This window comes from Hippoglossus stenolepis, chromosome 7 (genome assembly GCF_022539355.2).
Source record: "Hippoglossus stenolepis isolate QCI-W04-F060 chromosome 7, HSTE1.2, whole genome shotgun sequence".
NCBI classification, from domain to species: domain Eukaryota; kingdom Metazoa; phylum Chordata; class Actinopteri; order Pleuronectiformes; family Pleuronectidae; genus Hippoglossus; species Hippoglossus stenolepis.
Window position 1 is genome coordinate 16,485,745 of NC_061489.1, and position 12,579 is coordinate 16,498,323.

Below are 12,579 nucleotides of genomic sequence, written 5' to 3' on the forward strand. Positions count from 1 at the left end.
CAGATTAAATATTTAAACAAACTGCATATAGTTATAACCCCCCCCCAAGAAAAATGAACGGCCTACTTACACGGCCCATTTAAGAAATGTGTTTTCATATAAATACAAGAACAGCCTGTCTCTGTCCATGGTGCTGAAAAAGACCAACATCTCACTGAGGCACCAAAACAAAACATATAATATAACTTCATTGTATTCACCATGATGGACACACAACAGCAGAGATGTGTGACTAAAATGATTTGTGTTGTGCACCCTGAACAACACGACTTTCTCTGACACGGCTCCCGAATGTGTGCACCCTGGTGTGAACGTAAAAGAAACATGCATAAACCCCCCTGCTGAAAATCAATGACACGGTTAGTGCGTTGGTAGGAGAGAGAGAGAGGGAAGTGGAGGGAGGGAAGGAGAGAGAGAGGCGGTGTCTGGTGACCGAGGAGGAGGAGGAGGAGGAGGAGGAGAAAACTCCCGGTCCGCTCTTCGTCCTCTCAGCTCCCTCACGCCGTCAGTCCTATAAGCAGTCGGGTGAAACCGGACGGAGTGCCCGGGGCCGTGGGTTTATTTTCCCCCGGGAATCGGAATAGGACACAGACGAACTATCCCAGGTAAGTACACGCACTCGTATTAACCGTGCGCGCGCTTTGTCCGAAAAGGAGAAAGAATTAGAAATTGGAAATGAAAGTCAATAGTCGACTCTTGCGGTGCTGGTGCTTTTGCTGGATGGATGAGTGGATGGAGAAGAAGAAGAAGAAGAATAAGCCAAGACAATGCTCCGTCTCCGTGGGGGTTGAAATTAGTGCTGACGCCGCTAATTGCTTTTTAAATTGGAGGATGGGGAAGCTCGTGAGCCGGTGGTTTCGCCTGCGCCCCATCTGCCGCGGTGACAACTCTCCAATGTTTATAATCCGATTAGAAGACGGATGAGCCGTTCGGTAAAGTGAGCGCTCTCCACACACTCCGAACGTAAACAGCGTGTGTTGTGTTTTCGGCTCGTGTTCGGTGGTGACATCCTGACCCGCTCTGCGTCACAGCGCGCAGAGTTCTGTGTTTCTGCAAAGTGCTCACTTCATCCAACACTTTGCTGCAGCAGCAGCAGCAGCAGCATCCTCTGTTCTCCTCTCCTCTGTCCACTCTCACGCCCTCTCTCCGTCTTTACTTCCAGAAGATGTTCCTCTCTCTGCTCCTACCGGCCGTGGCTCTCTTGCTGAGCGGAGAAACGGCGGTCTCCGGTGACAGTAACGACAAATGGCTGAGCACCGTGGCTCAATTCAACAAGGACAGATCCTGGAACAGATTCAGAGACGTGAGTTGCGCTGAGCGACACAACATCCACAGCCAAAAGGGACATTATAATTAGCTTCATAGTGTGTGTTGTGTGTGTGTGTCCGTGTGCGTGTGTGTGACGGTGTGGGAGCGCACTACGCCCTTGCTACAACACCCTGTGAGTACTTGAGCACTTGCCAGCAGGCTTAATCCACCTTGTAGAAACTCAGCAGGTTCTAAACCTGGTGGAAACAAAGTCAGACTCAGAGAATCAAATCTCTGCATGAGATGGAAAATGTTTTTCTTATGATTTGACTTTGGCTTTTTTTCTCTGATTACTCATTCTGTCTATTTGAGTCAGGTGTTTGGTGTTTCTACTTTTAAGCCTGCAGTACTTTTTGATGTTTTTGAAAAAGAATGAACATGTTAATCTACTTACCTACTGTGTCTGGAGGTATGTGTGTAGTTCACTGTCAATCCATTGTCCAGATTCACCAAGGCTCATTTCTTCAGATGACTGTGAACCAGCGTGGCTCCATGTGCGGTCAGATGCAAACAGATGCATTTATGTACAACTCTGTATAAATTGCCTCGATTGATTGACCCAGATTTGGTTCATGCTTTGAAACTCAGACTTTGAAACTGTTTAAACGATTAAATGCTCTTATGAATCACTTTAAGCCTTGACCGATGAATGACTTGTAGAATAAAGTATCTGCTTTAGAGGAGGACACTCTAATTCAGAAGTGCTGCAGTGGTACTGAAACACAGGATCAGCCTGTTGCTGCAGCCTCATTGTTCAAACCCCACACAGCTGTGAATATTTGGAGAGATTGTAGAGATCCGCAAGTTTTCCAAGTCTCACGCTGAGTTTTGAGGAAAGGTGTTCAAAATGCTGCACAGAGTCTTTCCATTTGAAGGAACAGTGCAGCCATAAAACCATTCTGTCATGGGTTGGATATTTCACTCTGTATAAACATCATACAGATTTAATAAAGACCTGGGGAAAACTTTGAGGTGCTCCTTGACGATGTGACCTACTTTAAGAGGTTCTGCGTGTGGTGTGTTGCTACATAAGCGACATTAGCATTAGCTATTACCATTCTAGCAGAAACATTGCATGGTCTCCGTGTAACTCGCTAAGAGATGTCTTCTACCATGGAAGATGACTGTTTGTCTGTCTTTCTTCTATTTCTATCACTTTTTGCCTTTTTGTGTAACATCATGCTAACCGGCTAGCTGCAAGTCTTCGTAGGGTCAATTCTGCCCATTAGAAGTAGCACTGCAGAGGGGACATAGAATAACCTCTCATTGTTGTCATTGCAAAAATGGCTGAAGCTCCTGGCAAGAGACCATCACAACCAAATTAAATGAACTGTTTTCATTTATTCCAACATGTCATGAAGATGGTGACTTAGAAAGTCTCTATTTTACAATATAGGACTAGATGGTGAATATCTCTTTTCCATTTGAAGGTCTTCTGCACGATTTAGGTTAATTGTACAGGTTAATTGTTAAGGTTACCGAAATGCTAACGTCCGCTAGCTTAGCCACTTCCTGTGGACTTTTGTGAATTGAACATTTGCATAGTGATTTAGAGGAGATTTCATAATATTGCGATATATTTTGTGTATATATCGATATAGCCTAAAAATATTGCGATATTTGTTTTAGGCCATATCGCCCAGCCCTTCCTCTATGCCTTTTTAAACTAAACGCTGTCCCATAGGAACATAGGACGAGATGGAGAATATCCCTTGTAGGTTCTACTGCGCTAATTAATGCCTACCGCCAGTTGATGTTAGCGGATGTGCGTGACCACCAGCGGATGTTAGGGACATGTCTTAATACAACACATATAACGACATATTTAATCTACTTTGTGTGATCGTTCACTTCCAAAACTGCTCTCCATTTTTGCAAAGTGAAACAGCCATCTGCTGGTGACTTGTAAATGGGTTAGGATACCTCAAGAGCTCTCTTAAGTACGTTGAGACAAAATGTGACCAAATCTTGACACCCAGAAACTTTTATAGATGTCAGAATTAGGACAAGCTCGTGTTCTTCATATGTAGAGTATTCTCAACACCAAGATATCACTCCAGGAGCTTTAGTACCAGAGCTAACACACTCTCTAGTCTGACCAGTTGTTTCCAGGCCTATGCTGACAGTTGTGTTACCACTGGCATTGCATTTGATATCGTCTTCGATGTCTTTTGTTGCCTGCTAACGTATTCGCCAGGGATTTCAGCAGACAGCAGGCTAACGTCAGCCTAATTAGCCGAACTGGTCTTCCCTGTACAGCACTGAAGCCATGATTTGAAAGCTAGTATTAGTCATCTCTCTATACACTCGGCCAGGGCTTGACTACCTGCAGTGTGTGTGTGTGTGTGTGTGTGTGTGTGTGTGTGTGTGTGTGTGTGTGTGTGTGTGTGTGTGTGTGTGTGTGTGTGTGTGTGTGTGTGTGTGTGTGTGTGTGTGTGTGTGTGTGTCCACTCTTTACTCCTCTTCGTGGTCTGCTGTGCAAATGAAACTCATTAACAGGAAACTGTCAGTGGAGGATGGAGGACAGGAGCGGAGTGGAGGGAGGTGGGAGGAGGAGGAGCAATAGATAGAGGGAAAGGTGGTGACATTTATGTTTAATATTTCAAGCCATGCTACCAACCAAACGCAGGTGCTGCTGTTGTGTGCGTGTGTTGTTCACACAGGAAAACCCGCTGGTCGTAATTTGTCTGCTGAGACATTTGCTGTCTTTTGTCCCACTGTGTCTTTTTTTTTTCCTATGCCAACCTTTCCCTGTTATTTCTTTCCTCGTCTCTCCGGCGCCACACAGTTTAATATCCCAGATAGCTCAACCTTAGATTAGGAAAATGTGTCTCTGTATCAATATCAAACAGGGAAACTGTTCTTGCAACCAGCTTAATGTGACGAGTCAGGGAAAGCGTGATCTTGATGTACTGCCAGTTTGATCATGGTGTGTTCAAAGCCACATTTAAACTGTGAAGAATTTAATTTTCTGAAACCAAAAAACTGTTGGCCAAGTCGTGGTGGTTGGAGCTGACCTAGACATTTGGTGACCAATGTTGAGCAGTTTCAGACTCATTAAAATCTATGTCCGATAATGTGACCGCTGCTATGATCCACGTTTAGTAATTTAGTAAATGTAAATTAGTATCAGTGTCATCATTATAGGTTTTCATGTTGGGATGAAAAAGCTTCCAGTTTCATGGTTTACTCTGGTAAAATGTCTGATGGTTATTTGTACCGTTTCTATTGAGTTGGTTGGTAAAGTAACAGCATGAGTTGCTAGTGCTTTGTCCATAGCTAGCAACTGTTAGCATCCAGTGTCCACCTGACATCAGATTTGTTGACATATGGTTGTATTGTTCTTACATGCACATACTCTTGTCTTAATGGTTGTTTTTATACACATATTTTATTTTATTATTTAAGGTTTAATTTAAACCTGCATTTCGGGAAGTTTTCATCGTAAGCCCTCCCTTCTTTGATGTTAATGTTGCATATTTGATATGGTATTGGTGCTATATTATTATTTTTATTGATAGTAAATATACTATTTAAATCTAAACCTTGCGGAAATTACTTCAGTTTGTATGTCAGTACTTTTGAACATTTTCGGCACAGTCTAAAAATACAGCGGTAATACTCATCATGATAATTTTGGTTACTGTAATCGTGGTACGAAATTTTCACACTCTTTCATCTTTATCGTCAACTAAATGATTTGATGTCATAGTTTTAATCCTTTATTCTCCTCCACAAACATGTGAAGTACAGTAGCAGCGTCGAACAATCAGCCCCGCCCCCTCCTGTCCCTCCTCAGAGTCATGAACTCCACGTTTTCTCCTCTTTTTCCTCTTTCTTATTTTGTTCCTCTGTTGCCTCTGAGCAGCGAATGACCCTGTGCTTCCTCAACCATGGCCCCTCTCTATCTCCTCCTCCCGCTCCCTCTGCCCTCACCCATGACTCCTCCTCTCTGCCGCTCGCCTCTGCCTGCCATGTTTCACTTCGCATCCCTGCTGATGAGCCACTTGCTCCCTCCTGCATAATGTATGAGCGTCCGTATGTTGGCAGGGGAGCCGGTGCAATAGTTTAGCCGTCAGAGTTCAGGTGGCCTCATCTAGAAAAACATAAGGAAAAATGGGATGTGATTTATATGTTTACCCATATTTTCTAGTAAGTGAGCTTTAATGTGTTGGGACATTAGTGCAATGCAGATTGATGCAGTTTTATTCTACTTCGACTGAGGAAGGTCTGCAGCTGAAATTGAAACAATCCTCTCAGTTTAAAAACATAAAGCCAATGTCTTTGTCTGTTTTTGCTTATAAACCATCTGCAGGTGAATTCCAGCGGATTTTGTATTATATGACACACTATACTGGCATCACATTGAGGTGCATGGACAGGTTTGCTGGTTGAGCTGGTCCAATTGTTTACACCCCACGCCGCTGTGTAAATGTCTGGGTATAATTAGCTGAGTTGTCTTAGCAGAAAAGAGGTTTATCTTGGGTTCTAGCGCAGTGCCTTTGTTTCCGTAATGCTTCGTGAATGGCTCGGAGCCTGCTCAGCGTGTCTGTGGATACGCTAATGTTTACGACCAATTAAATTGTTTCTTAATCCTGAAACATTTTCTCCACCACATTTGTTTCCCATTTGCCAAATCACTTGTGATTTATGCCAGCGGTATTTCAGTTTTCCTTAGGATGCAATCAACACTTCAACTTTCATGAGCTTTCGTGGAAATAAAATGCAACTGAAGACACACACACACACACACACACACACACACACACACACACACACACACACACACACACACACACACACACACACACACACACACACACATTTGTATGCAGCAGTGAGTTTGACTGTGTTTTTGTTTCAGGCAGGGGTCAACTCTTGTTGTGAGCCTCGTGTTGTCGGTTACATCAAAGTTTTCCGGTCTTGACAGAAGTGGATATGAGGGCCCCAGCTGGAGCATTGATACAAGTAGCTTCATGGGGAATAACACAAAATCTTAATAATAGATCTAATCTCACAGGGCCGCACACTAACCCATGTAGCATGTAGCTCCAGTTCATTGTCTCTGGTTCTCTGAAGACAACTTTCTTAAGTGTTCTTAATAAACAGTCTATAATTATGGCCCTCCACTGTTTCTTAGTGATGTTTTTATCACTGCAGAGTTTGTGGAAAAGTAAAGTCATAACATTTGAGTGATGTAACACCGGTATTTATAGTTTCATATCCTGAGTGTATAATTGTGGAAAAGCTGTTTCCACTCCTCTCTGTACCTTGTTTGTTTATCTTAAAAGAAGCTTTCCCCTGTTTTCATCCTCCTTCCCCTGCTCTCCCTCTCTTTTCCCTCTTAAATCCCGTCTTCCTTCCTGTTTTCACGCTGTGAAGTGAACAAAATCGGATCATTTCCTCGTGTGTTTTGTGGAAATGCATGTCATCGCCAGGGTGTCTATTCATTAGCTGGTGATCCTGTTGGCAAGTCGAAAATCTTAAGAGGATGAAAACTGCTGTGTGTGTGTGTGTTGTGTGTATGCAGAGGCCTGTGTCAGCTCTGTCTGATGGTGAGAATTAAATGTTGTCATCTTTTAACGGTCTCTCTGGGGCCGCCAGTCACACACACCCCAGAACTCTGCATGTGTGTATGTGCAATCACTTTTTAGGGGCTACTACGTGGTCTTCACCATCATCTGCACTGACACTGTTATTTCCAATTCAAAGGTGGTTGGTCGGGTCGCTTGTACCACATGTTTTCCCATCTATAAAGGAAATGCTTTCGCTGACGGTGCATGTTCTTTTTCAGCTCCACTCCGCCTCACAGTATAAGCTTTCACACCTGGGAGCTTCCAACTGCATCCAAATTAACTGGCCGTCTTCTGTTATATCGGTGTGTCTGTGTGTCTGTGTGTGTGTGTGTGTGTGTTCTGATTGGTTGGTTGTACAGTCGAGGGGGAAGGGTGGGGTGTGGTTTAGAGAAGCAGCTTAGACAAGACGAACCCTAGAGTCACCTTCGTCTACCAACACACACACACACACAACCACACACACACACACAGTATACAGTTAAGACTTGACCAGACAGCCATCAGTCTTACTTATCATTCTTCTCCTACATTTCTCTTCCTCCTCTCAATGTCCCTCTATACCTCCTATTCATCCCTTTTTTGTATCGCCTTTTCTTTCTTCTGGCTCTTTCATCTCTCATTTTATACCTAATGAAAAAGTGCCCTTCAAAATAAACCTCCTCTCTCACGCTGTCTGCCCCTTTCATCCCTTTTGTCTTTTGCATGCTCTCCTCCTGCCTGCACATTTCTCACTGGGCTATTGATCTCAAATGAGAAAATGCTGATTCTAATCTCTGCGCTGAAGGATTGTGGTTGTATGTGTGAAGAGGGACAAGTGCATTTTTCTGTGTCAGGTAGTTCTCTTTAAACTGTGTATTGAACAATTTTCACATCTCTTCGCTGTTTTCTCTCCATGTGTATATGCTCACACTAGTACACACACACACACACACACACACACACACACACACACACACACACACACACACACACACACACACACACACACACACACAGAGACACACAGCTGCCCATCCACCCAGAGGCTCTTGCAGGTATCGATCAGTAAATTTACAGGGCCTGGTAACCCTGATTGGAGCCTTGGTATAATCAATGAGAGTGTGAAAAGGCAGGAAGACCCATGCCAACACACACACAAGCCCACACACAAACACAAATACACTAGAGGACAATTTGGTTGCAGGGTAGACAAAGGTCAGTGTCTCCTATGACCAGGATAAATACGTTGTGTGTGTGTGCGTGTGTGTGTGTGTGTGCATGCATGTGGGTGTGTGTTTGGCTGACGATATGAAACAGGAAAGGAAAAAAAGAGAGATGTAAGAGAAGGGAGGAAGAGGAGGAGCTTTAATGTGAAGCCCATAGAGACTGTGGACAGAACAGATAGACAGATGGAGAAATGTCGACTCCATCATCAATAGGTGTGTGTGTGTGTGTGTGTGTGTGTGTGTGTGTGTGTGTGTGTGTGTGTGTGTGTGTGTGTGTGTGTGTGTGTGTGTGTGTGTGTGTGTGTGTGTGTGTGTGTGTGTGTGTGTGTGTGTGTGTGTGTGTGTCAGCCAGCTTTGTCATGTCAGCCCCTGCACACTCCCTGCTCTCTCTCTGTGGGGAGAGTATTTGTATTAAATTGTCCTGTACATAAATTGTCCTGCTCAGCTGTCGATCCTTTTGAAGAGATGCTGTTGGATTTCGATTTGCCCAGACGCAGAAACCAACGATGGTCCTGAGAGCTCAACACACTGCAGCTGAAGAATCCACATTTAAATACACAAGTCACAAGCAAATTAAGAAAACACCTTCATTTTAATAAAATGTGCCACATTCATTAAAAAATGCTGCAAAGTAAAACACAAGTTCATTCACAGAAAACAACTAAATCAAGAAACAGTAGCTACAGAATCACTGCAGCGTTAACAGCAGATATCAGGAATAATGTCTGAATGGTGCAATCCCAATGTTTAATCTTAATGAATCACCATGGCAACAACAAGCATGTATTGTCCTATGTATTTGGTTGTGTGTCCAGGCATATGCTGTTAAGTTAATGAGTTTTTTGTTTGCTTGTGTTTTGTCTATTTGCAAAGAAATTTCAGTTTCAGTGAATTGAGCTCTCCCAGCCACCGTAGAAACACCTTCAGACTTATCACTATACTGTATCTGGACATCATTGCATTGCAGTAGTCAAACATATTCTTGAGAAACATACTCGACTACTATTAGTACTAAAATGCAACATGACAAATTCTTGTGGATAAAGCAGGATTGCATTAGATCACCTATGCTGCATATGGCTTCAGAAACCTACAGATGGTGAGATGACATATGCTATCACATCATTTAATGTGTTTTAGATTTGCCCATCAGTTGAGATTTTCACAAAATGTCGACAAATAGTGATAAAGAGCTCAGGGTGACATGTACAGGATTCTTTATTTGTCCCAATAACGGCCTCATACCAAAGATATTCATTTTACAATGATGTTAAACAAAACAAATCTTTACATTTTAAATTGTGGAACCTGCATCGAAAGTAAATGTCTGTCAATCATCTCTGATTAAACGACTAATCATTGCAGCAGAGTCACTCTAAATTTAATTTGCAGGTTTTATGTGCCATTACGCTGCACGTGGTTTTGATCCATATGGCTTCAAGCTGTCCTCGCTGCGTTTACACCATATTTCATCTTCATGGATGTCTGCCACCGTTGTTAGAAAATCTATTTATACTAATGACAGGCAGCCAGCTTTCTGCCAACATATGTCAATAATGTCGGATTTTTCGCTCGTGTCTGTAGCAGCTGGTTTTCAAGGAAGGGGGAGGAAAATATGTGTGAAGAAAACTGGAAAGTATTACATTATGCATGGCATGTTTTGTGCCTTAAAATATAGATGGATGTAATCATTTTGTATGTATTTGTTGTTTGCGTTGAGCCGTCCTCCCCACAGTGTGCAGGGTCTTGTGTGTGATCAGATGTTTCCTCCGGGGTTTTGGCTCCTTCCACTTCTCTCCATATGCCAGTGCTGGATTTGTCTTCCCCTAATCAGGTTTCTAAGTTGAATCCATGAGTGGAGATGAGCCATAGCAGCCTTATTTGCCTGCTTGTTGGGCTGCCAAATGTAAAGTCCCTGTACTGTTGGCACACACAAAGTATTGTTGTGCTGGGAGTGTGAGGTCTTGGGAGTGTGTGAGCTCATCTGAAATTAAAGCACATATATTTATTCAGCAATGAAGATAAACTCTCTAACTGTGATATCAAGGGGAAAGAGTGCAGGCCACATTTTTTTTGGAGTGTAGAATAATATCTTTGGGATGTAGATGCCATGATATGATTTTTTTTTTTACTGCAAAAAGAGATTAGTGCGGCTTATAATTTAGTGAACATAGAACTGGGACATGCAAAAAAATATATTTTCTTTGTTTATTGTTATCACATCTCCGCCTTTGATTCTTCCAGCTAAATTTGAACATCAGCTTGCTAACATGCTTTCGATGCGAACATGCTAATGTTTAGCACGTATACTGTTAAATATGTGTAAGTCTGCACAGTGTAAGTTAATGTCCTCAGTTTTTAATCCGTTATATTGCTCCATCATTGTCTTGTCGGTCCACTCGCCTCCCGTCATGTGATTAGACTCCACTTCTCTATGATGTGACTCTGCTCTGCAGGTCGGAGCAGACACCTTCTCTTTAGGTTTATAGCGTTCGACTAAGTACTCACTAGTTTTTCACAAATTGGGGTTTGTTGTTCGATGAACATGGGGGCTTCTGCTGATGCACAAAAGATCAGGTTTGTTGTCTATAGAAAAATGAATAGATGATGGGGCTTTCTACAACTCTAAAGTATTGGATAAAATGTTCAGCAAATGATGATGTTAGATTCAAAGTCAGGAGAAATAATGAATCCTTTGGGCACCATGGATGTCTGTGCCAATTCTCATCACAACCCACTCAATAGCTGTCAATACATTTTGCTCGAAACAAGATGGTGGCGCTAGCAGTAAAGTCAGGAGATCACCAACAAACCCAAGACTTATCCATGATGATGACTGTGATGTATTCAAAACTGGATAGAATTCCATTCAATGATTGATAAACTACAACATTCATGCGCTGCCTTTCACTCATCCTTCCTCTCTTTGAATAAAGTTTAATAAGTTGATAAGTAGTCAAGGCAGGTCTGTTAGTGTGTTAACCCAAACAGTTCTTTAAAAGAAGAACTAGTCATTGCTTGCTCTCTATTGATCAAACTGAACACATAGACACAACTATACACACACTGGACATTGTAAAAAGTAATGGTTTCGTCAATATAAATGTGGACATGAGATATAATCAGATATTTATTGGTGGTGTTCATTTTGTTTCGGTCACAATAGTTATTTCATTCCCTTTCGTGTCTTGTAACATGTTGCCTCCACACTCTTTGCTGGTTTCGCTGCCGTGTAATGAGGTTATATCTTTTGATTTATAAAGCAGCCTTGTGTTGTGATTGATTGCATGTGTCTGCCTCTGCTTGTTCCCTGTAATCAAAGCAGTTGTTATTGAGATGATGGACGCGGTCATCGCTTCATGCCCACGGGGATAGCCGATGCAGATGATCATACGAACAGCATTCAATTTACACAGTGTGCTTTGTCATAAATTATCTGGCAACGCATTTTGTTTTGGAGGCAGCTTAATCAATGATGTAATGCCGCTGATTTTATTTACAGGCGGGCCCTCTTGCTCCCATCACATGGGAAAGTAGCCTCCCCAGCCCAGAGTGTCACCATGTGAAATAAATCATGGGCATTCTGTTTCTCCTTTTCACACCTCTCCAGCCCTCCTTTCCATCAGTGTCAGCATCTCTCCCCTCCCCCTTCTGTTCCTCTCCTTCTCTCACTCTGATGTTTATGGTCTCTAAAACCATGTCAGATTGAATTCGTCATTATCGCATTTTCCCCCTGAGGGCAGATATACAGTTACTGTTTGTGTGCGAGTGTGTGTGTGTGTGTGGGTTTGAGAGATGTCTTGTCGGCTTCAATAATTCAGGGGTTTTTTGCTGCTGCAGCTCATGTGATGCTCCTGGGAGAGGAGGGAGAGAGAGGAGGGAGAGATTGACACAAAGATGTGTCAGATCTGTTCCATGTAACTTTTAGTGCCTTTCCATATTCCTTGCTGCATCATTTTGTCATTGTCTGCAGTTGAGTAACTCCCCTGTTGCACTCTTGTGTACGACATTCAAACATCTGGGAATTGTTGGTAATGGCAACGAATAGTTGAGTCCTGAGGGAATACAGCATAACAGCAACATAAGTTTTTATCAACTATTCTGAGGGACACATGAATGGCAGTGGCGTGTCACTAAAGAAGAAAAATGTCAACCTGCTGGTGGCAGTGGAATGATAATAAAAAAATTAATATAGGTCAGTTATTTTTTAGTGACAGTTAGAACTGCATTGTATTCACTGTTCAGTTTGCTCATCTCTTGAGCCACACCGGGTGCGTGCGCAGCTTCTTTGATAATCTGGTGCTTCTTGTTCACGTCTTTTGTTCACATGGGGAGTTTGTCCACTGTGGGGCCACTGCAGAGCTGCTACGTGAGGTTTCTGGTATATCTACTGTGTTTCCTTGAATAAAAGTAGCCTATGTACTAAATGCTAGGATTCTACTCTATGAAGCCATGCATCTTCCGGTCCTGCAATAACAATTAAAAACCTT

The 12,579-nt window shown here is 42.7% G+C and overlaps 1 protein-coding gene across 1 annotated transcript in view; it reads left to right on the top strand.

Annotated features, from left to right (window-relative positions):
* Positions 1-406: 406 nt before the first annotated feature.
* Positions 407-12,579, top strand: part of spock1 (SPARC (osteonectin), cwcv and kazal like domains proteoglycan 1) — a gene marked incomplete at its 5' end in the record, with an annotated part of 95,266 nt that continues 83,093 nt past the window's right edge. Inside the window, 3 exon segments of the mRNA XM_047340694.1 lie at positions 407-526; positions 528-605; positions 1,163-1,303. Coding sequence (XP_047196650.1) covers positions 407-526; positions 528-605; positions 1,163-1,303 — 339 coding nt within the window.